Genomic DNA, 24,973 nt, shown 5'->3' on the forward strand with positions numbered 1-24,973 from the left:
CACTACCAGTACAAGTGTATCCCTGTGGAGGATAACCACAAAGCTGACATCAGCTCCTGGTTCATGGAGGCAATTGAGTACATTGGTGAGTGCCTGTGCAGAGATGATGTGTCCATTGGTGGGAGGGAGGTCAGCCCCCACCTGCAGGTTTGGTGAGGGGTTGGGCCATGGTGGAAGGGTGTGGGTCTCATATCTCACCCCTGTTGCCCTCCAGACTCAGTGAAGGAGTGCTGTGGCCGGGTCCTGGTGCACTGCCAGGCTGGCATCTCCCGCTCAGCCACCATCTGCTTGGCGTACCTGATGATGAAGAAGCGCGTCAAGCTAGAGGAGGCCTTTGAGTTTGTCAAGCAGCGCCGGAGCATCATCTCCCCCAACTTCAGCTTCATGGGGCAGCTGCTGCAGTTCGAGTCGCAGGTGTTGGCCACTTCATACGCAGTGGAAGCCGTCAGCCCCTCGGGGACGCTGCGGGAGCGGGGCAAGGCCACCTCCACCCCCACCTCGCAGTTTGTCTTCAGCTTCCCCGTGTCTGTCGGTGTCCATGCCACCCCCAGCAGCCTCCCCTACCTGCACAGCCCCATCACCACGTCGCCCAGCTGTTAGCTCAGGGCCGAGGCCAGCCGGGCAGGTAGTGCCAGGCATGCAGGGGGCGTGGAGCCCTGTGATGTTAAGCAATAGTGCCGGACACTGCCATTCACCCTGGACTCGACATCTTTTTCGTAGAGAGATTTCTTACCTCATCTTGGTTTGTTTGCTTTTTATTGTTATGTTTTGAAAGCACGGAAGTTTTAAAAGCCACAAACCTTGACATTGTCCAGGCTCTTTTGGGGAGGAAAAAAAAATAGTATACTGGGTTTCCTCAAGTGCCTGGTCTTCATGTGTTTCCATCCCTATTTTACTGTCTTGTTTTATTACACCTCCCCTTCTCCCCATGTTTCTGCCCCCAGCTCATCAAGGCTGACAAGGGAGCATACCCTGTTTTTATTGTGCAGCAGCCTTCCCCCTTGCAGAGAAATCTCTGTGTGTGTGGTGGGTGCTGCTTACCTGAGCCAGATACACTTTGGACAAGCAGAACTGCAGGCAGGGCCTTGGGGCAAGCAGGAGTGATAGCACAGGGCTGCCTGCACTCAACCTCAGCCCTGCCAGTGGCTGGGGAGATGAGGCAGGAGGTGGTAGGCACCTGCCAAGTCACCAGCTGAGCCCATTCCAGTGGGGGAGAGCAATCTGTGTGGTTGGGAAGTGGTTCGGAGGGAGAGATGTAGTCTGAAATGCCTCTTTTCTTGCCTCTGTGGATCACTGGTTTCTACAAAACTTAGGTCCAATCTCCTGTGGCTTTAGGATGAGAAAGAAGGGGTGGGGGCAGCAGTCTGGGCTGCTTTTGATTGCTCTGTTCAGGTTCCTCTCCACCGGTCCCACTGCTGCTCTTCTTCCAAAGGCAGCAGGATGGGACAGGGGTGGGCTTATTATAATGGAAGAGAGAAGCTGCAGGGTGGAGGACAGGCTGGCCCAGAGGTGTCATCCATCCAGCATTTTCAAGCTTCTCCCACCTCATGACCAGCCCTTTTCCTGTGCTGAGTCTTGTTCACCTGTGCAACATTTCTGCAGCTTTTGGTCCAAGCCTTGAAAATGCCTCATCTTCAACCCACCTGGAGCCTTATTTCCCACCCTACCTCTGTCCTTCTCTCCAGTCCAATCCAACACACAAGATGCCTGTGTGGCTGATGTACATATGTATGGTTTTGTTCTTCTTTTTTTTTTTTTTCTAGAAATTAACTTTTTATTTATTGCCTGAGGGAGGGAGAAAACATTGTTTGGAGAAAATAAAAATAAAAACTGTTTTCAACAGTTCGGCTGGAGCAAATTTGTCCTAAGACCAAGACAGAACAGCAGGTTGTGCACACATTCCATTTTCACAGAGCAACTGTTAAAAATGTATTTATTGACTTTTAAACTATTACAAGTATTGCAGATCAGACATTTAGCCAAGCACATTTATAGATCAAACTCAGTTGTTACAGAGATGTTACCTAAAGTCCACCATGTAGGTAGGCTGAGAACCTGCCCATCGTCTTCAACTTTGAGAGAGAAGGTAAAAGAAGAAATAAATAAATGATATCCCAGCTCCAGGTAATTGGCAACTAAGAGAGGACACATACAGGGCTAGTTATGAAAACAAGTTACACAAAAGAAAGGTCTAGAAATTCAACCCCCAGCTACATTGCCATCAGGGTTGCCAGAGAAAGCAATTAGGAATGACAAAGCACAAGCTCATGGGACTGCAGCACAGAAAATCCCCATTTCAATTTCCAAAGCTGAAGCAAGTTCTGCAGATGTTAAGAAAGTGTCAAAATTATCTTAATAACAGAGACTCTAATAATCGAAATTAGTAATTAATGGGACCACCACTAGAACTTGCCACCAACAGGTTCAGCAAGACTGTTACATCAAAAACAGTCAGATAATGTGACTTGACAGGCATATGTGTCAGTGTAATGGAAATGCATCTGCTTCCCATGTCCCCTACAGATTCCCAGGCTCATTCACCTTGCTTCAGAGATTTTAACACACGTACAGTGTTCCCCAATCCCCTGGGTTTTACATCTACTCTGTGTTCAGACAGGTGGGAACACTGCCTCTCCATCTCTGCACACGTGTCCTGCCACTCTGAAAAACCAGGAGAACATGCTCTGGACTGCACCAGGCCACCACCACCAATGGATTCAAGCCTGTGGAGGTTCACAAGCCACTTGCTACATGAGGCAAGAACTGAATCTGTGCTTTCCTGGGTCTTCCCTCTCTGGGCTTACAATGCTGCACAAAGACTCAGCTCAACAAAACTGAAGCATGCATTAGATGCACATCACTTTAGACTTCTGAGCTAGACTTTCTGTAGCAAAGCAGCATGGAAACAGGGAAATCCCACTGAAAAGAAATTCACACATTTCCTGACACTCAGCTTCTGAGAATGATTAGCAATGTTCAAACTAATCTGTTTTATGGCTGGACCCTTCTGCCCATCTTGGAAAAACCTGTTCAGGGCAATTTCTGTTAACAGTCCCATATGGAAATTGCAGGCAGTGCATGAACTGTGCAGAAACTCTGACATCACTGCAGGGATGCAGGAGGCTTTTTTGAGATTTGCCACCTGCTTAAGCAGCTCTCACGGGCCCCACAGTGGCACAACATGTTTGCATCCCTCAGCACCTCACACATTCACAGGGAGGAGACACCTCCTCTAACCTACAATAAACAGTAGGAACAGCTGGTTTCCAGAGACAAGAAAGCGCCCTGGTCCAGGAGCTACTCCCTCCCCTGTACCACATGCCTTTTCTGTGTCTGCTGCCCATCAGAGCCAACACTGCAGAACATTTTGCAGGGTTTTCTTTTTGCCACAGTGTAGAATTTTCTTTTGGGGTACTCCCATAACAAACAAGCAAAGTTCATGTCTGCAGGCAAAATAAATTCCTGCTACACAATGCAGTGGGATTTAATTGCATCATATGCGAACACTCGAAACAGAGGTTAGAAAACCAATAGTGACTGCAACATGGTGGAACTAGTAGAAGAGGTTTATAACAGTCTCTGTGGAGCTGGGATCAAACACAACTGGTAGATAAAAATGAGAAAATAAAATATACCTTATTAAGGTACTGTACTGTCTGCTTTTAATCCTAACAAAAGTTCTGTTGACAGCATTCAGACTGTAATGTCACTCTGCACCAGGTATCTAAGTCATCAGCCTCATGGAAACAGTTTCAGCAATGGAGGGCAGAACCCTCTCTCCTTTGTTAGATGGTGACTTTTCTTTCTGTTTTGCCTATTAAAGTTCTGTCACAAAACTACACAAAAGTTTCAAAATGCTGCCTCAAAGGGACACTGACAAAAATCAACAGGCCTGAGAGACACATTGTCCCTTGTGCCAGCAGACACCAAGTTCTGTCCCTGGTCTCCCAGCCCTGAGCATTCTTACATTCTCAGCTCCTGCTGTGCCTCCACTGGTGATCCAATGCTGCATATGAGCATCCCAATATCATGGGACTGCTCTTCTCAGGAAGTCAAAAACTTCATTTCTCAGGAGGCAGCAACTGCCTGGTTATGGGGTCATGGCATTTTTAAGGTCCCATTGTAGTTAACTCCCCCAGCTAAAGCAGCAGCATCTGTACCGTTAACAACCTGCCAAATGCAGCTCTACCACCAAAACCACAACCAGGTTTTTCATGAGTAACTTTGATATTGATGGGCAGATCCTCACTTTGTTTTGAACTGTAAGAGGAGCTACAAAGACAACATATGCTACTCCTGCACAGGTTTCTACAACACACAGGTGCATCATCAGGCCTGGGTATTCCTCTGTGTCTGGCCACAAACGGATATGAGATCACGTCATTACGAGACAAAAACCACTGCAAAATGATTTCCTCACACAGCACCTTTACTCTGCACAGAACATCAGAAACATTAACACTGGCAGTTCAAAGATACTGGAAAGTAGAATCACAGAATATGCTGAGTTGGAAGGGACCCATCAGGATCATTTAGTTCAACTCCTGGCTCTGCACAAGATAGCCCCAAGAGTCACACCATGTGCCTGAGAGCATTGTCCAAACACTTCTTGAACTCTGTCAGGCTTGGTGCTGTGACCACTTCCCTGGGGAGCCTGTTCCAGTGCCCAGCCACCCTCTGGGGTAAAAAACCTTTTCCTTACATCCAACCTAAATCTCCCCTGACTCAGCTTCATGCTGTTTCCTCCAGTCTTGTTACTGGTCACAGGAGTGAAGATATTGGTACCTGCCCCTCACTTCCTCTCATGAGGACGTTGAAGACCCCAGTGAGGTCTCCCCTCAGTCTCCTCCAGGCTATTTTTATCCTCTAGAAGTTCCAGGCTGCAAAAGGATTCCAGACTAGCCATTAGTTCAACAAGCACATAGAAACAACAAGCAAGAACAGCATCTGGTGTGGGCTCAGTGGGGTTTTACTTTTTAGATTTGTTCTTGTTTTTGAAAGATGTAAAGCTTTTAACTTTCGTGCCCACATTAACCATTTTGCTCACCTAAGTAGCACAGCTGTTTCACCATTTAAAACTATGTCTAACTGGGGATGGAGGGCAGCACTCGCTCAGGCCACTATCTGAAACCCTAGTGCAGACAGGCACATCCCCTCACTGCATTATTAACTAAATGAAAAACAAACCCCAAACTTAAATGGCGAATACAAAGCTTCAAAGCCTAGTGGTGATCTTTGCAATCCTAACACCATGAACAAGTAGCCAAAATACAAGCACCCAATTTTATCAATGAAATTTGTTTAAAAGGACAACTTAGGCTAGAGCCTGCATGGAACTTCAAAGCTACATAGTTAATCAGGTCACAGAATGAAGCGAGAACCATATATCCACTGTCAGCTCAAGAAAAGTAAAACTCAGAGTTCAAGTTCTGTTGGAGTATTGCTATTTCTAAGGTTTTCTTTAGAGATATTACAAACAGATGATGTTCAGGTAGCCATATTGCATCAAATGACTGATTTTACAGTGGGTAAAATTTCTTGTGAGGATGACTTGCTTCAACATTAATGCCTTAATGTTAAAAACAAAAATGTTGTGTTTAATGCTGAAAGTGAAAAGGTCTTCAGGTTTAAGTCTGTTTTACCCAAACATGTTAGCAAAATCCCACTTGTGGGGAGCACGTATATTTTTATGAAATAAAAGCACACTATTCTGTTGCTTCCTTGCTTTAAGGGGGATAAAACCTGAATGCATGAACTGGATCATCAGATAGTGCTGGTTGATAGGGAAATGCACAGCGTGTTGTGTCCAAAGGAACATTTTTTCCTCCAGTTGTTACATGGGCAACACTGAAGCACATTTCCTGGCATTGGTTGTTAGGAAAAAAATTAACAGGTCTTGATCTTCAACCTTCTCTGAAACTGTAAAACACTACAAAAAAGAAACAGTTTCTACTTTTGTTAAATCCATATCCACCATGAGGGGGACTTTTGAAACTGTCTGATGCTGTGCTATGCAATGCTTAAAAACAACTTTCTCCTACCCAGCAAAATAAACCTGGGAATTTGGAAAGAAGGGTATTAAGTGGATAAATCCTAGCTTTGTACTCTGGTATACCTGCAAACAAATCCGCTTGCCAAACGATACTTTAAAATTTTGTTCTCATCAAAATGTAAAATTGATATTTAAAAAAATTATTACTTTTGCAAATCCCTTAAGCTCTTCAACTGTGATGTCACACACCAAGATGTGACAGGAAACTGCTGTAGTACACTCTCCCTGACCAGCCTGAAACCCATTTACGGGGTCTCATCTTACAGAGGGACATGAACTAGATACGCCCTCCTGTATGAAGTCTTCTGACTTTTCACCTGCTTCTCCCAGCAAAACCATACACTGCTGTAACTGGAGAACATTTCACAAGCTGCATGTACTTAACAGGAGCCTTATAAAATGTTCTTTTAGAGATGCCAGCAGAGGACATGGACCTGTTTCATGAAGTCCTTCCAAGCACAAGAGCTGGTTTTACCCTTGCAAACTCTTCCCAGGGCTTCCCCCAGAAAACTCACACAGACAAAGCAGCAAACTGACATGGTTTGTTTCCACTCTAAAGTTACACTCACTCATGTTATCGTTTGCTCAGAGGTGTGCAAAAAACCCCCTATATCGAAGAACTTGACCTAGTCCCTCCTCAGATGAAATTTATATTGCATTGTTAATGATTTTAGTCGACTTGACTTTGTGCAAAATATCTTCAAGAAGGTTCTGGCTCAACTTCAGAATATAAAAGGAGAATAAATAGGATCTCTTGAAAACAGGAAATGAATGGTGTATGCTGAAAAAAAAAAGATGGGCTTAATGCAATTTATCTGCAAATAAAATAACTAGAAAAGTAGTGTCTGAAATTTTAGCATGTGAGATGGCACCAATAAAGACTTCCGTTTGCACAATAATGTTCCCAAGGTCTAGATCAAAACAGTATTATTTTATACATGGTAACTGCAGAGACTAGGAGCCTGAGATATGTTATTAAAAGGCAGTCCCTTGTAAACTTTCCTCAAGAGGAACAGTAGCAGTCGAGTATGCAAGAGTTACTCATACCATATTCATCAAGACAGCAATGCTTTATAGAAGACATACAGCTTATTTCCAGGTTGTTAAGAATTTTATGTGATACTGATTTTCTGAAACACGTATCCATCCAGTCCAAGATTGAAGTCACATCCTTCTTCACTGCTCTGAAGCTACTAGGTCTTTTGTTCTGCTGCTGTTGCTGTCTGTGAGGGAGCTTCTGGTTTCACAATCTGGTATGTAATGAGATATTCTGGGTATGCCTGAAAGTAAAGTAAGAAAAAAAACCCTGGTTTATACAAGGGTAACTCAGCAAGTTCCAGTTTTTGCATTTAACTAAACAGTGACCAGGAAGGACAGCACAAGAATCAGTTCTATGTTCACAGCATGCAAGAAAAAAAGGATTTCAAACCTAGCCAGCACTAAGTAGAACTGCTTACACCTTGTACTTAACACCTTGGTTAATGCACTAATAGAAAGAAAGATGTTTTTTCCATACAGACACTGCCAGAAATTGTGTGCAACAGGAATTCAGAGTTACTCCCCTTGTTAGTTAATCCTACAAATTGGTCAGTACCTGTTAAGTTACTCAAAAATCTCAGATGACTGATAAAGCCTGACCTCAAAAGGGTCAGTAACTTGTCATGTAACCTGCAAATGCCTTTACTGGCAATAGAATACTTGGCCCACTCAAAGCACATAACCCAGTCAGTCATCTGTCCATCCATCCAGTGTTTCCTGAAGACAGCTGGTAGCCAGTTCAGTCCCAGAACAAAGCTAAAGTTGACAGAGGTCAGAGCCCCATTCAGAGGAACCTTGATAGATGAGAGGAGACTGGGCCTACAGAGGCCTCATGTAATCCAGCAAGGGCAAAAGCATCTGAGATGAATTCCTTGTAACACTGCAGGTTGAGAAGCCACTCAGCTGAAAAGGTGATGCGGTCCCTGGGTGACAGCAAGCCAAAGCAGAATCAATAGTGTGTCCCAGCAGCAATAAAGGCTACAAGCAGCCTGCGGTAAATCATCAGGTGTAGCAGCAACTGCTGTTTATTCAGTACTCATGTGACCACATCTAGAAAACTGCATTATTTTAGGTCCTCCAATACAAGAAGGATGCCAACAAGCTGAACCCAAGTTCAGCAAAGGACCAATAAGTCAGGGGAGAAAGCACAGGATAAAGAAGAGGCTGAGAGAGATGGGCTTGTTTGGTTCAGAAAAGAGAAGGCTTTGTGGGACCTCATAGCAATCTTGCATTATGTATGGAAGGCTACTGAGAAAACAGAGCCAGACTCTCTTCTGTGATGCACAGCAGGAGAATGAGATTAATTAACACAGGGAAGCTTTCTGTTGGATACAAAGGAAATACTATTTTACTCTGAGGATAAGTAATCAAAGGAACAAGCTGCTGCAGGAGGCTGTGAAACACCATTCGCTGAGGCCTCCAAGACTCGCCTGGTCAAAGCCCTCAGCAACCTGGCCTGGATTCAACATGAACAAGAGGCTGGCCTATGTGACCTCTCCAAGATTCCTTTGAACCTAAATTTATTATATAATCTTATTTTAGAATCACAGAATGGTTTGGACATGAGGGATCTTTACAGATCATCTGGTTTGAGGCCCCCTGCTATAGGCAAGGACACTTTCCACTAGACTGAGTTGCTCAACACCCCATCCAGCCTGGCCTTGAAAACTTCCCAGCATGGAGCATCCAAAGCTTCTCTCAGCAACCTCTTCTAGGACCTCCTTACCTTCTGAATAAACAATTTCTTCCTAACATCTAATCTAAATCTCTCATCTTTTAGTTATAAACTGTTTCCTCCCCATGTCCTATTACTATGTGCCTGTGTAAAAAGTTGCTCTCCCTCTTTTTTATAAGCCCCCTTTACACACTGCAAGGCTGCTATAAGGTCTCCCTGCAGCCTTCTCCAGGCAGAACAATCCCAATACTCTCAGCCTTTCCTCATAGGAGAGGTGCTTCATCCCTCTGATCATGTTTGTGGCCCTCTTCTGGACCCACTCTCTGTCCTTCCTGTGCTGAGGACCCCACAGCTGGATGCAGCATTCCCGGTGGGGTCTTAGGAGGGCAGAGTAGAGGGGAAGAACCACCTCCCCTTGACCTGCTGGCCACTCCTCTTTTGATGCAGTCCAGGATGTGGTTGGTTCTCTGGGCTGCAAGCACGCACTGTTGGCTCATGTCCAGCTTTTTGCCATCAGGACATCCACATCCTTCTCCACAGGGCTGCACCCAATGAGTTCATTTCCCAGTCTGTACTCAGGTCTGGGATTGCCCTGCAATTGCCAAGTGCAGCATCTTGCACTTGGCCTTGTTGAACCTCATGAAGTTTTTGTGGGCCCACTTCTCAAGCATGTCCAGGTCCCCCTAGATGGTATCCCATCTTTCCATTGTGTCAACTGCACCACTCAGCCTCCTGTCACCTGCAGACTTGCTGGGAGTTCACTCCATCACACTGTTTGTGTCACTGAGAGAGATATTAAAGATCAATGGTCCCAAGACAGAGCCCTGAGGGATACCTCCATCATGAGCCTCCACCTGGACACTACTGACCACAACTCTCTGCCTGTGTCCATCCAGCCAATTCCTTATCCTCCAAACAGTCTACCCTTCAAAGCTGGAGACAAGGATGTCATGTGGGACATGACAAGTAGATGACATCGGTCCATCTTCCCTTGTCAACCATCACTGTCACTCTATCACAGAAGGTCACTTGACTGGTCAGGCACAATCTATGCTGACAGAAGCTGTGCTGGCTGTCTTGAATCACCTCCTGGTCTTGCATGTGCCTTCCATGAGGATCTGTTCCACGATCTTCCGAGGCACAGAGGTGAGGCTCACCTATATGTAGTTCCCTTGTGTCTACTTTTCTCCCCTTTTAAAAAATACGAGTTATGTTTCCCTTTTCCCAGTCACTGAAGTCCCTGCCTGACTGCCATGACTTTTCAAGTATCACAGAGCCACAGAATATTCGGAGTTGGAAGGGTCCTGCAAGGATCATCAAGTCCAGCTCTTAAATGAATGGCCCATACAGGGATCAAACCCATGATCTTGGAATTATTAGCAGCATGCTCCAACCAACCGAGATGGTCTCAGGGTACGATGGAGAGTGGCTTGGCAACACCATCAGCCAGCTCCCTCAGGACCTGCGATGTTTGTCATCAGGGCCCACAGACTCGTGATTATTCAGTTTCATCAGGTGATCTGGGAGCCACCCACGGTATTAAGCAAAACACTTTTCCAGAGTCAGGGTCTAGCTGAGTTACTCAGATTAAAAATCAACTTTTGAAGATTTCTGTGCTATTCCAGCTGCCATTTAAGGGTAATCTCTGTCATTGCTGGGAAGCTACAGGTAAAAAGCCCAGAATCCTCAAGATATACCAGAGCCCCAGAAATGCATGTGACCTTGATACTGCAGTAATGCCAGTAAAATGCAATGGGAGAAAGAGAGTTAACTGAGAAAAACTACAATTCTTAACAGACTCCATCAGTGCTGCATAGGGGGAATTAGGCAATTCTGCACGGTATAAATCAGAGCAGATCAGTGGATAGGAGTAGCATTTGCTGTCTAGATACAGTTCACTGCTTATTTCCCTGTTTAAATGGGAAAAAAAAACCCGAACACCTAATCAGCAGGGTTATCAAAGCACACTTGGTCTGGAAACCAGCCACACCCCAGCTCCAGCTCCAAGCTCTGTCCTTCCATAAAGCCAGTCCTCGCTGACCCACCTACCTGCTCTCCTCTGTAGATAACATACTCGGCGTACGCAAGTCCATTCACGCTTGGCCTGCCGATAACAGAATGGTGCCCCGGAGGGGCATGAGCCATTTTCATTGTGCTGAACTGAAGAAAGGATTTTCCAAGGGTCACTCTACAGAAGAGCATTTGTCTAAAATGAATGAAGAGAATATAAACATCTTACTAGGAGTCGAGTGCTTCCAGAATTATTTCAGTCTTTTGAGTTTATTTAATTATAATTAATTTCTCAAGGCTTTTTTAGAGAAACACTTGTAGAAATCAGTTCTAAGACTGTATAAAACCTGCCACAAAAAATCTTTTGTGACACACAGAAGGGAGAACACACAGTTTGTTTAGCCCTCACATGGAGGCCTGTTCTAGTTCATTTTATATATATATATATATATGTAAAGCTGTTGAAAGAAGCTGAAACTCTGTGTTCCTACCAGCAGGGACTGGACAGGTGTCAAAGTGTGAGAAACACATTGATCTACTCCAGCACGAAACAAAGCTGTGATTAAGTCCTGTTCACTACCTCCAAAATTATCTGATCCACAGTACAACAAGGTACTGCTGACCACCACTTTGCACTGCAGTTTTGTCCTGAGAGTGCCTGGAGTTTAATTGCTATTTTCCCCTGACTCTTCATTTTCAAACTTGCTGTTTCAAGCCTCTTTCCTGAGCCACAGCTCATTTTGATTTATACTCACTGCACTCTTAGATGTAATTTTTGACCTTCCTGTGGGACTTGCTGCATTTATATTCATTTTTGTTCAGCCCTGACAAACAGAAAACTGCATTTTTCCTGCCACGACCAAGCTCAAGTGGCCTTCCTTTCCCTGCAGGTCACCCTGTGCCAGGATCATAAAAACCAGGACAGCCAGAATTACGTGCAGGGAACTCTGCTGGGTCCATACCTGTGGCAGATGTAACAAGACCTGTCTTTGTGCGTCGGACAGCCTGTTCCTCCCCCTATTCCGTACACATATTGGTTGCTTTTTGAGGAGTTCTCAGCAAAGTAAATTCCAGCTCCAAACATCCCTCCAATGTATGCATGCCTTTCATCAAATCCTTTGTGAATGATAGCATTAATAAAAGGAGACCCTAGAACAGTGACACAAAAAGACACATACTTGTTAAGTTGTATAGTAATACAAGACTCAATGTCAAGAGGAGTTTATCTGCCTCAAATAGACCATTAAATACCAGAAAGTGTGCTCAGTCAGCTGGAAGGGGGCGATACCCAGCAGGATGCTGTGATGTGTGGGATTTATCATTATATACCAAAATCCCACGTGTGACTCATTTCTTACTCATTTCACAGATCTCATTAAATGGCTTTCCCCCCACTCACATTTCAGTGCAATTTATCTTGTCAATGCACACCTTCTCTACACAGTCAGTACTGGTTAAGGTGGGGCAAGGTGTCAGGACAATCATACCCAAAACCAATTTCCTACACAGAATCACAGAAGAATCTAGGGCAGAAGGACCTTCAGGCAATTGTCATTTGTAGGCATTTCTAGAGAAATCTTGCTGAAACTCATGGCTGGTTTTGATTCCTTTCCCTGATGCTTGCCTGAAGCACCAGGGTAAAACGCTTTTATTGCGTGCTGCTCCCCCCATTTAGAAGACACCGTGTCTTTCTCACAGCAATGTAACATCATCCCAGCAGCTTTACTGAAAATGACTAAGATAGGGCTTAGCAAAAAACCTTCCTTTTTCTTAAAAAACCAAAACATAACAAAACTATTTCTTACCTAGTGCAGCTTTTAGGATTGCAGCAACTACACAGAATAACTCCACCACCGCCACACCCCCAATGTACCCCCTGCATTTCTAGTGCAGAAACACAATTACTTGCACAGGATGGTGACACAGCAACAATAACATTGCCTGTGGGTCCTTGCAAGGTTTGGGGTTTTTTGTTAAAAACCAATACGTACAAAGAGACACGACTTCCTTACCGTGAAACAACATGCGTTCATTGTGATGATTATGATTCTCCTCTGAGACCTCCTTCTGTCTGTGACAGAATCTCTCCCGCAACTTCTTGTTCACTACCTTTTGAATCTGCAGCAGAACAACAGATCCAACCACGCTGTCACCATAACATTTCAATCTCTCACAGGTATTTGAATTGCAATTGAAATGAAATAGAGTTTCACCAAGTTCACATTAATTTGACAGTGAAACTGACAGCAAGACACATGAATGCTATAAAGAACCCCATGGCTGTTCTGCACGCAAGGCTGAAGTCTCTCAAACAGCTCTGCAGCACACACTTACAAATGGTTAAAACTACTGTGAAACTGCAGCCTAAGTTTTCAGGTTTAAGGACAACTTTCAGGCTTCTTCTCTCAGAGCCTGCAACACCACAAAGAACTACAAACTGTCTGGAACTCCTTCCCTCTCTGCTTTGAGCTCTGTTGACCAATCTTGTCTAGCTCTTTGAAACTTGCTGTCTAGTTTAGGTTTATTTTTTATGAAAAGAACCATCTTTTGAGGGGAAAAAAAAGGAGATGTGCTGTTTAATCTATCTGTATCACTTCAGCCACATGCTCTAATACCGGTGGTTTCTGTAAAGGACTTCACCTTTGGTTTGGGAGTAGGATGGAAGCAGAGTTTTACTTCAGGATGCATGATCTATTGGATCAAGCTGCAAAGGCTCTGCACAGGCTTACTTCTCAAAGAGACAGGCAGCACAGGTTTGCTGGAGCTCAGAAACCAAGTTCTGTTCTGATTTCCAAGAAACCAGAAACTGTACTTTCCCTCAGAAAGACAATACTATTTTCTGGAATGACACGGCTTGTAAAAGGTATTTTTCTAGTTGGTAAGGGCAAAGGAGGTGGTGTCAGTCTGGGAAGTTGCATAGGGAGATAGAAACTTCTTATCAGAAGTCATGATCATCCTTTCACACCCCCCCTAATATCCTTTAAAAAGGTAAGAAAAGACTACACTGAGGAAAAAAAAAAATCTGTGTTGCAAGGGTCAAATACAGAAGTTATAGGCCTCTGAAGTTCAATCAGGTTCTTCACCACATCTGTCTTCAACATCAGTTCTTCTTTAGGAGCCCAAGCAGACACTTCTCCCTCATTCCCTGTGCACAGCATGCATTCATTTTAGCACTTGCATTAACTCTGTTCCTGAATACCATTTCAACAAAGAACTTTAAATGTAAAAGGGCAAACCACTAAACTGATTCTGCCCGCTGGCATAAATACTAACATACTTTACCACATAAAACTGAGAGGTTTTGAAACTTACCCTGATGACATTGTACCTGTTGAAGATCCCACCAGCATTTCCACCATCCCGATGCTCCCGGATTGTACTTTGCATCTACATAAAAAACCAAAACTGAAAGTTCAGCACATAAACCTTGCTAGCAAGGCAAAGTATCCATGCAGTGTCTCAGTATATCACTGGCAACAACAGACAATCTTGATGGAAAATGAATTAAAAGGTGTACAAAAAAAAGTCATCTCAATTTTAAACTGCATTATACCCTAATTTCTCAAGCACCCAACACGTTATGCTGTTCCACAGCAGGGAAGCTGGATGATGCAATTATCCGATTGATGCCATGAAGATTTTTGCCTTTTCTTTTATACCCCTGTTATACCTTTTTACAACTTCTGTATTCCTAGCACTTATTGCCTACATTCTTGAACTTGTTTGTCAAGCTAAGAGACTAAACATTTTAGAAGCTTCGTAGCTAGGGATCAGTGTGCCCCAGACCCCAAGGTCCTCTCCAGAACACATTCTGTAAATCAAGATAGAACCATCCAGGGGAAGGTTCCTTGGGGAGGGGGGTGCTCACTTGAACCTCTCATTGGGGAATCTTTGATAGATACGCTAATTAGTAAAACCTGTCATGTTATACCCCATGTTGGGGAGATAGACTCGGTGGGGTGCCTCTGGATGCACATGACCTGGATGTGTACACCTAAGGATCCTTAAAAATAAATACCAAGGTAAAATCCCTTTCCCCCTTCTAACTGTGTATGACTCTTGATTTTAAGACCAGGAAAAGGCATCACAATCTTGCAATAAAAATCCATATAAGACAAAGGAGAATAATGGTATCAAAATGATATACAACTAGAAAACCTGATTTTTATTAGAAAAAAAAAAATCTTTGACAATTAATATACAAAAAGATCACTCTGAAGAAATAATAAATGTGATTTTAGTGAGTTTAGTTTGCATTTCTTAGTATTAGGAAAATACCTGCACTGTAAATTCTCCTATGTAATTAGCAGAGCATTTCTGATTCCCTCAGAAATTGTTTCATTGTGTCTTTTAGAGAAGTATTTATAGCTACAGCAACAATATTACATAACAGTTCAAAAAAATACTCCAATTTGCTATGGCAGAAAAGTGACCCTTTCTTTCAGAAAAGTTTATAAAAAAGATCTACACAAACTCCAGTTTATGAAGTTACTAATAAAAAATACACCCAGGTAAGCTGGAAGCAATCCTGATTATCTAGACTTTTTAAAAGACTCCAAACACTTCTGTGCTATAGTGTAGGAACACGACACAAATAGCAAATGCACAGTAGAACGGAGTTTCTTCCAAACACAACTCTTCAGGAAGTCTCTTTTCTGTTATGATTTTTGCTTTCAAAATGGTATGTCCTTGTAGTTGACTTAAATAAAAGAGCATGTGTGTGTGGGGGAGGCAAAATTACAGTCAATTCTCAATTATCCAGGACCTGTTTATCTGGGTTACAGATTAACTAAGCCACCGAGACAAGAGAAAACAAGCTGGTTCACAGAAAATGCTTAGAGAATTGCAAGACCTTGATCCCTTGGTCTTCACACACAGCTTTTAATTTTCACAGGTCCACCTATCTACGGAAATCTGTGGAAACCCTTCCTATGAGGCAATATCCAAGACAAAATTCAAAACACAACAAAATTAAATCGGGATAACACTAAGTGAGCAGAGACCATTTATTTAAAAAATTGGCAGGACATAGCAAAATAATTTCCCTCATTTCTCTATATGAAAGGACAAATGAAGAGCTCTAAATTTCATGTCAGATCTATGCCATTCATACACCAAAGCCTATTTTAGAACTTTCAACACGTATTGCACACTTTAGCTCTGACAGGCTAATCAGTGGAAAGAAAAATAAATGGCCACTGAAGCATTAAGAAAGGGACTTGGATTACCTCCTCTTCTACGGATTGATACTCCTTATCATCAGGAGCAAGGTCAAGGAGAATGGTCCCCTGACTCACACAGTGGAAAGTCAAATAAGGATTGGTACCTGCAAAGAGAAGGAATGAAAAGGAGCAAAAATCAACAGGAAAAACCAATACTGGCTCTATTTGTATCCATCATCATCATCATTGTTCTTTTTACACAACCCCAGTACAGCAGGAAATGCAAAATAAACACAAGGCATAAGCACAACCTCAAAAAGATAAAAGTACTTTCATTAGCAGCAGAGGCTTTACAAGAGAGATGAAAAATGCATGTGGGATATAATTGCCCTTCATTGCTTCCTCTTTCAACAGAAACATCTCGGAAGTGTGGGGCAGCTAAAACTCCATCAGGTGTACCCTTCATGATATAACTGGCCTGTGGGTAGGTACGTAGGGCAAATCAATCCAAAAGTTCCTCTCTGGGTAGAAGAGGGTCCTGAGAAACGAGCACAGCTTCCCAAGCTGCCTCCAGGGTGTCCATTCTCTGAAAAGGCACGTGATCACTTGGTCTGGTATCTCCTTAATATATTCTTTAGCTATCACAACTCACTCAGCCACCACGTCTGCAGCAAATATACTTTCCTGATGTTCAGATTCTTTCAAGTCCTGGTGACAATGCCTACATTTAGAGAAGGTGACTTACAGGAGCCTGTGTGTGCTACACCTAGACTAACCAGTGAAAGTGTCATATTTACCTTGCTGTCCTCCTAGAAGTCTCTCCACACCCTTTATTAATTTGTGGCGGTGTCCATACGCATTGATCCCAATTTCTTTAAGCTCCTCATGCCCCATGTCAGCCAACACATCCAGGGTTATCTGGAAAGGTGAAAGATCACAGAAATCACTTGCCAAACCTGGCCTGACTTTCAAGGCTGGAGATCTATCACTTGAGAAAAGCAAAGTATTCATGGTGCAACCAAATGCATGAAGGTAGTTAATGTTTTGCTTCACTTCTACTTGCTGCCACCTTCTGGCAAACCTTTCCCTATCACAGGACCATACCCAGCTGCTACAGTCTGAAATTGTGCACAACTTTTACTTCTCTCACACCAGTTAACAGGAGCTGGTTCTCACAGAAGGTTCTCACTAACATTTTTACTTAGGTAGAAGGGGGATGCATGGAAATGCTGGGACAAATGTGGGAGTACTTTTGAAGCATTCAAAGTTTCACAGTGTTGTACAATTCATTATTTTCACTACACAAGCAGAGGCTAATATTCTACAAGCTTACCAATAACGAGCCAATGTGAAAAAGTGCACATGAAGATAGTGCTGGAAAAAACAGCTTAAAAGAATAAGCTTAAAGAAGATGAGCTTGTTTTTTCTACAAAGAAACTTACTAGATTATTTCAAAATGATGAATATATTGAATCCGATTTGCATTGTTAAATCTTATTAGCAGGGGAAAATTTTAACAACAGGTTAGGAGTTAAGGAAGCAAAAGCAGAACAAGACCAGCTAGGCAATAGGAAGGTGTGAAAAATACTACGAAAACCTGAGAAGAGTATAGGTTGGTTTGAGGTTGGTTTCCTTCTGAATAGAAACAGTTCCAAATTAAAGGAAAAAGCTTATGCTTCATATACCAGAAGGGAAAAAATTACATGGTATTCTACCTTTGAAGAGATACCTCCTAGTGTTTTATAGAAACAGCTGGAACTGTAAGCAACACATTACATTTTAAACCTTCGTTTCCTGATTCCTCAGTAAAAGATTAGCAGCAGAGGCCAGAGGAAAAAATAATCATCACATCCAGTCTCTTGCACTTGCACCTTTCACTTCCACCAGTACACCCATCTCACTCATGTAAACAGATCTATTTAACTGCAACATGTTAAATTTAAGAAACAGTACATAAAGGGAATCTACAAATACATTACAAGTACTTCTGCCGCAAAACACAATGTAAGCTTGAGAAACTTACATTAGTTGTACTCTTTTGATATATTGTGAATTATTGATAAATCTGCAGGTTTTTTTCCCCTATCTCTCAATGCCATTTGAAAGTTAGCCCAGCAAAACCCAGTTAATCCTATGATCCTAACCTAATAGGAAATGTAGCTTCTGCATTCTGTAGCATGAATACTCCTGGGCTAGATTTTTAATTCAGCCTATAGTCAAACTGGAGAGTTTCCTACATCTAACCAAAGTATCACATGCAGCACTACAGGTGGTGAAAGGCTTGTTTGGCTATCGAGACTGCTGAAGGACAAATGCAGGTGACATTTCAACCTAACTTCATTATAGTCATCATGTTCAAAGTTCACAAGGTCCAAAATAACTCTCAGAATACAACCCAAATTGGCAGTCAGAGTGTATGTATAAGTGAAAGCTACCTGACACCTGAATCCAACAAGAAAAGGTATTTTCGTAGGTTTCGCAACTTCACCATATTGTATCTGGCAATTCATTTGCAGAAAACTGAAAGAAAACTTGGACACACTTGTTTTTCTGTAGATGTGAAGTGTGGGGTTTTTCCTTCCCTTTTTTAATTAGACAATGAAGATGTCACTCGAGTTTATTAGGTTAGTTTATCTTCTGAACATACAAACAGAGATGAAGCTTGCCGCTTACCTGTTCTGTCTCAAAGATGTCTCGAAGGTGTTCAAGACCCAGGCTTTTTAGGAACTGGGTAATGTTCATGTCAAGACCAGAAACTGTAAGAGAAGAAACAAGTCTTTATATCCTATACATCTGAAGTAACAAAAACCAAACCAACCAACTTAAAAAAAAATTAAGCAATACCACTGATTCTCTCAAAATTCCCAACTCTGATTCTTTTTACAATCAATTTGTCTATGTCTGTAATAAACAATCTACTTCCGTTGTGCCAAAGCTCATCACCGTTTCCTCTTCAGAATCAACTATTAAAAGCACAAACCATCATCTGTGACAAATACAGGCTCATACTGCAAAGAGAAGGAAAAGAAGGGTGGGTGTATTTTTGCTACCTGATCCCCTTAGATTCTGACCTAAAGCATGGATTCCAGATATTAATCAAAGGGTTTGAAAAGCCTTAGCAAAATCCCCCAGCCATCACAATCAGTACTCCTTCATCAAAATAATTCTCATTGGATTTTCTTTGTAAAGTCAATGAACATCTGGGCACCTAATCAGATCTGCATCTGTAGTCAGACCTAATCACTGATAGCAGACACAGATGAACAGTTAACAGTGAACAGTTAACAAGCATGGGACACTTTAAAATACAGATAACAGTTCAAACTGCACAGTATTTTCTGGCTAGTCAGAAATGCTTTTCAGATAAAGCACGGCCCATTTTGATGCTAAACTACTGTACTTCTGGCAAGGTAAACTTGTCCAACAGCAAATGCACCTTCTCCTTCCTTCCTGTCAGTTCCTGCTGCTCCATCCCCAGCATTTGATGCCCCTCCTACGGCTAGTTCTGCCAGTGGGCCCGTGAGGTTATCTATGCTGCTGGCAGCAGAGAGGCAGGATGGTGTAGATGCTGGCGAGATCACAGAGGCACTAACAACAGTAGCTTGAGGCTTGAAGCACGTAGGCAAAGCTTCTGGAGGCATCGCATCTATCAGCAAAGCTCGGATATCATCAGCCTGAAAAACAGAAAGAACACCCAACATGAGCTCCTACTATCACAAGTCACTGATCTCTGGAAAGAATTTTAAGTTGATTTATTTGATTGTTCTGTTCCCCATCAGAAAGAAAACTGCCAACTTCTGTCACAGGGGAATTCATGATTGCAAGAACATTTTGATTCACCACTCAAGACACAGGTGGAATCAGGCTCTCCCCATTTCTAAAGGTATGTAAGAAGGTACATCTAATTTCTTTCTGGCACAATGACTTTATAGGTGTTAAAGCCAGGGAGAACAATGCAGCAACTTTATTAGAAATCCTTCACAACCTAGGCCAAGAAATGCCACTTCTTAATTTCTGTCAGGCTCAACTTCAGGTGCACTGGAACATGGTTTCAGTGGAAAGATTACCACCACCTTTGCTATAATCACATCTCATAGGGTTAGAACAGATAAAAAAAAGGACAGGAGCTCAGGAGAACTTAGCTAACAATTTGATTTAGCCTTTATTGACTAAATTAAGCAATACCCTCATCTTCAAGAATTTCCTCTTTAAAAGTTCTTGTAGAACATGATTAAGACATCCTTATCGTCCCCCAGAGAAATCAAATAGTTTTCATATCCTTCATCACAAAGCAAGTTTTCTAGAGCTCAGATTACTCTGGAAGGTATTTCTTGACCTCTCCATAAATAAATCAACCAGACACAGCATCCAATTTGGCTGCATTATCCATTCCATCAAGATTGTTTAAGGTGGGGCATACATGTTCATATAACTTTATTAGGCTTTTTAACCAGACACCACTTACAAGAAAGTTTACAGATGCCAGTTTTGGAAAAAGTTTGATAGCCACCTACAAATCTTTGGAGGTAGAAGGAATTCTTTGGAATGTTGTTTTGGAATTAATAAAAAAAAAAGGAACTGAGGTAATATGGAGGCACTGAGCATAATTATCCACTAAACGTTCCCATTCCTCTAAAGGCCCATCTGATGTTCCTCCTAGGTTCAAAGAAATAATCACCAACAGCACACAGACTGGCCATCATCAGAGACATTCCAGACAGTTTTATTTCCGGGAATGCGGAGATTGATCCCAGGAGTGAATCCTTAAGGAGAAGCAAATCTTAAATCACAAGCCACACTAAGATCTCAGCCAAAGGAAAATGCCTGGACCCATGGATAAAAAGCCACAAACAGGCACTCAGAAGATGCTCTTCTCTCTCCACCTCAGCACAATGGAAGTGGAGGACTGCTGATTCCTTGGAGCCATAGAAATGAATTTAATATACATAGCAAATCCTCCAGAGCAGCCTGTGGCTGGCTAACATGAACTTACTGTTGCCAGGTCTAGCGGTGTCTGACCCTCTTGGTTCTTCATAGTTGGATCTGCTCCATGAGCTAACAGCAGAGCACAGAGCTGTGTCCTTCCTTTTTGTGCAGCTTCATGCAAAGGTGTGAATGCCCATTTATCTGTTGCATTTACACATGTATTATATTTGATCAACAGTGCTGCTATATCCACATGCTGGAAAACACAAGAACATCTCAATCAACATGCCACTGGTAAAACATATATTCCTTTTTCATGTTGGAAGTAATGGTGCCTAGAGACTCTTGTGGTTTCTCTCCTCTGTAACTCATTCTGCCTCCTGTGTCACAGGAGCAGCACACTTCTCCAGGTACCAATTTATACTGCAGCTCCACAGTCATCTGTGTCTGTGCACTACCAGATCACTCACCAGCACATGAAGAATTGGGATCAGGCACAGAGTCAGATTTCTGTCGAATCACCCCAAGTACATAGCATGAAGTTTGTGCCAGCTGCAGGAGCAGACATGATACTTAACCCTGAACAAAAAAATTATTTGTGGACAACTTTGAACTGGCAAATTTACAGAGCTGCAACTTTTGTGGCACAATACTAGAAGCTCTGAAGATCATGGTGGTGTGCTACTGAGCCACCCCTGTCTGTACACAAAAGTCTTTGTTGTACTTTCTTTCTTGCAAGACTTTGAACTCATCTGTGGCAGAACAGATCTGTTCTATCTTCAATCATATTTTATGAGAACTGTAATTGATAAAACATGAGTGTTACAAGGGACAACTGTTTTACATGGGTTATAAAAGTAATGAACTTATAACCCCATGTTTCCATCAATATCCTGGCCTTGAAGTCTCCCAAGTAAAAATACGAGAAAACTGACAAATGAAATCTTTGCCTGTCTCTAACCAGCAGATCTTTTTTGTGCAAAACAGCAAAGAAAAAAAAACAGGTAGTAAAAATGAGTGGGTAGGAGCATGAAACACTGAGATTGTAAGCAGAAGCACAAAGACTTGCCAATGGATTGCCTTTTTCCCCTCAATGGCAATTAAGTGACTCTTTGCAGCTCTCATAGAACAGCTTGGTCTCTGAAGAAGTGTGATGTGAAAATACTGCCAACTTTATTTTTCCTCTCTGACAAACTTTTAAAGCAATTGCTGTTCCTGTGATTTTTCTGCCACAGGAAGCCCTATTGAGGGACACACGGCATGAAGTGCTGGGTGGGAGAACTGAAGAAACTTTTGTGAGGAAAAGGCAGAGCCTGTGAAACTTGCCAGCTATGAACTTGTGAAACCAGTACTCATCTCCTCTCTACCTCCCATCACAGACATCTGAACAGGCTGATGACAGCCCAGAGAGAAGTGTGGGATGCCAGGAAAGGTATACAGCAACTCTTAACTAAATAAGCTGATGGAAAAGCACCAAACACTGCCTTTTTAATGTTTCCTAGAGAAAGCAAGGCAATCAGGTTAGCTTGGCATTATGATTTTTAGAAATGGTAACTGGCTAAAATCAATCTCTGACACTTCTCTATGCCAATAAGAAATGCTCTGACTTTGTGTAAAATGTATGTTTTGGTTTCTCATGCCAAAGAACAAGAACACAGTACTTCCAACAGACTTTATATCTTAGCAACATCCTGGGAATTAATGCTTATGGCAGATGCTGATACACAATATTGCTTGGTATTAGGACCCTGTATCATAAAAGAATTCTTTGTTGTATTTCTAATCTTTCATCGGGATTTGAGGCTTTTTGCTCTTTGGGACACTGGGATCCCAGAGTGATGTAAAGAACCAATACAAATGGTGTAGATTGAGTTCCACTGATGCTCTTTTAAAAAATAAGGTGAATGCTGCACATTTTATTTCATTTGCTCTCAAACAAAAGCAATCATGGCTCTATTATGGTCACCTCTCCCAGATTTTTCTGCACTTGTGCCAGGGCCAGGTAAGTAACAGACAAAGCATATCATGAGACCATCAAACCCATTACTTCATGAGCTTCATATCCTCTGTCTGACTGTAAGCACAGTGCTAGGAGCTTCTCAAGCACTGTCTCTGTACAATTATTTACAAGAGATTTCTTTCTCACCCAGTCCACAACTAACAACTGCTTATAAGCAATCTATTAGGCATCTGTGCAACTGGTACACAGATGCTTACTCCTATATGGAGGAAGGAGGGCCTGCCTCATACAAAATGGTTTGAATCTGCCACTGCATGCACCCCCCCTGCAGGACAACCACATTACAAACTCAGTAGGTCCTTCAACACTTCAGCTCTAGCAATAGATTCCCACCAAACACCAGCTGTAACACACCTCCACTTCGCTGTCATCGTCTGCACACAATCCCATGGTATTTTTCTCTTCCTTCCATCTAAGTCTTTCAGAGACAACTTAAGGTCTTTTCTGTTTCAAATGTCACCCCAAACTTAACACTGTTCAATCCTGTGCATCTGCTTGCCTACATAAAAGCTACATTGTAGTGATCTTTCTGAACTGCAGCATTTAACTGCTACCGCACACCTGAATGTGTGTCCTACTGAATGTATAGGACTGCAAACAGGACTCAAAACAGTAACTTAACCCAACAAATATTTCATGCTATCAAAACCAGAACTATGTTCACAGCTAAACAGCTGCAAAGTAACTGGCTTTGGATATGATTTTAATGAGTCCCCTGCTGTTCTACTCATGGCAAGACTGCCTGCACCTACCCCATAGGACGCTGCATTGTGTAGGGGGATTAATCCTCCTTTGTCCTGGGCATTAACATCAGCACCATGCTCAAGAAGGTATTCAGCTACTTCCAAATTGTTGTAACCAGCTGTAGAAAAAGCACAGGAAAAGAAATTCAGTGTTAGGAGAGCTAAGCTAAAGAAAAATATTAAACAGAAAAGCTAAGGCAATTTTTCAACTGCAAAAGTTCCTCTTCCCTAGTAATTGTATCAGCTCCTGAAATATGGGTGCCATAGTTAACTCTTTGTACAGGACAATTCTCTGTGAAACTCTTCTAATACCAATCCTGATTTTGGCAAATTACATCTGTAGACCTACCATAAATATGCAAGCCTTCAAAACCTGGCGTGCTACCCACCTGCAAGATGCAGCGGTGTTGAATTTCTTCCCTGGGTGTCTCTGCAATTGATGTTTTCTTGAGTACACAGCTTCTGCACACGTGCCAGGCACCCCTTCTTGGCAGCATCTAGCAAGGCAGCATCTCCTCGCAGTAAGTCCTGGATATCTGTGTCCCCTTCTTTCACCAAATCTAGAGGAGTGTTCCCATCTCGATTCTTTTTTGTTGGATCAGCTCCATGCTGCAAAGAGCAAAGCGGAACGCTACTGTCACAATCGTGTGCAGAGCAGTGCATGAAGTGTGTCACTATTTTGTGAAACAAGATGGGACTTTGCTGACCTATCATAATGAAATAATAATTGTATAGGCACATGAAAATAAATCCAGAAGGCTGAGGCCTAAAAGCACTAGTCAGAAAGACAGCTGTGTGAATCTCAACTCCACAGGCAAGAACGGCAGCCCTCTCCATGAGCTGTCCCTGCTCTATTTGCAACTGAAGTATGTTCAGGAGCATTTCCTGCATATAGCTATTTCTTACTGCCACAGCAGTGTGAAAGGAAAGCCAACTGCAAGTACCCTGCTGCCAGTCCTCCTCTTCTCCTGAAAACTGGCAGGAATCAAATGGCTGGCAGAGGTATTTCCTGAGCACAACCTTCTGAGCTAGCAAAGCCAGGCTCTGAGTTTTACTAAATGTCATCCTGATATTGAAAGGCACTTGTTTCAGATGGGAACTAGAAAAGTACTCTTCTCTATACTTCCCAATAGATAACAGCACCATCTTAAGCAGTTTACAGGTCTTTGAAAAAGTGAAAAAAAATTTTGGTGGACAAGTGGAGTTGGATGCTTGCTGGTAAAACATGCAGACCAGGCAGTGATAAGAACACAGTACTGGAGCACAGGGGATGAGAAGGAGAACATACAACTATGTAGAGCATATGGTGTGAGTCACGTCCACATTCAGTTTTGTGGGAGGACAGCT

The 24,973-nt window shown here is 42.6% G+C and overlaps 2 protein-coding genes across 2 annotated transcripts in view; one reads left to right on the forward strand and one right to left on the reverse strand.

Moving 5' to 3' along the window:
* Window positions 1–1,842, forward strand: part of DUSP4 (dual specificity phosphatase 4) — a 23,663-nt gene extending 21,821 nt beyond the window's left edge. The window contains exons 4-5 of the mRNA XM_017736769.1: window positions 1–85; window positions 215–1,842. The exon at window positions 1–85 is cut by the window's left edge and continues 123 nt beyond it. Coding sequence (XP_017592258.1) covers window positions 1–85; window positions 215–600 — 471 coding nt within the window. The 3' untranslated portion in view covers window positions 601–1,842. The remainder of the gene's footprint in view (window positions 86–214) is intronic.
* A 74-nt stretch (window positions 1,843–1,916) lies between these two features.
* TNKS (tankyrase) overlaps window positions 1,917–24,973 on the reverse strand; it is a 106,487-nt gene continuing 83,430 nt past the window's right edge. Inside the window, exons 14-25 of the mRNA XM_017736768.1 lie at window positions 24,016–24,235; window positions 23,636–23,745; window positions 20,931–21,119; window positions 19,374–19,611; window positions 18,611–18,693; window positions 16,735–16,855; window positions 16,004–16,101; window positions 14,088–14,162; window positions 12,788–12,893; window positions 11,738–11,924; window positions 10,815–10,971; window positions 1,917–7,332 (exon numbers count right to left, since the gene is read on the reverse strand). Of these exons, the coding sequence (XP_017592257.1) occupies window positions 7,246–7,332; window positions 10,815–10,971; window positions 11,738–11,924; window positions 12,788–12,893; window positions 14,088–14,162; window positions 16,004–16,101; window positions 16,735–16,855; window positions 18,611–18,693; window positions 19,374–19,611; window positions 20,931–21,119; window positions 23,636–23,745; window positions 24,016–24,235 (1,671 nt within the window). The 3' untranslated portion in view covers window positions 1,917–7,245. The remainder of the gene's footprint in view (window positions 7,333–10,814; window positions 10,972–11,737; window positions 11,925–12,787; window positions 12,894–14,087; window positions 14,163–16,003; window positions 16,102–16,734; window positions 16,856–18,610; window positions 18,694–19,373; window positions 19,612–20,930; window positions 21,120–23,635; window positions 23,746–24,015; window positions 24,236–24,973) is intronic.

This window comes from Corvus brachyrhynchos, unplaced genomic scaffold (assembly GCF_000691975.1).
Source record: "Corvus brachyrhynchos isolate BGI_N302 unplaced genomic scaffold, ASM69197v1 scaffold175, whole genome shotgun sequence".
NCBI classification, from domain to species: Eukaryota; Metazoa; Chordata; class Aves; order Passeriformes; family Corvidae; genus Corvus; species Corvus brachyrhynchos.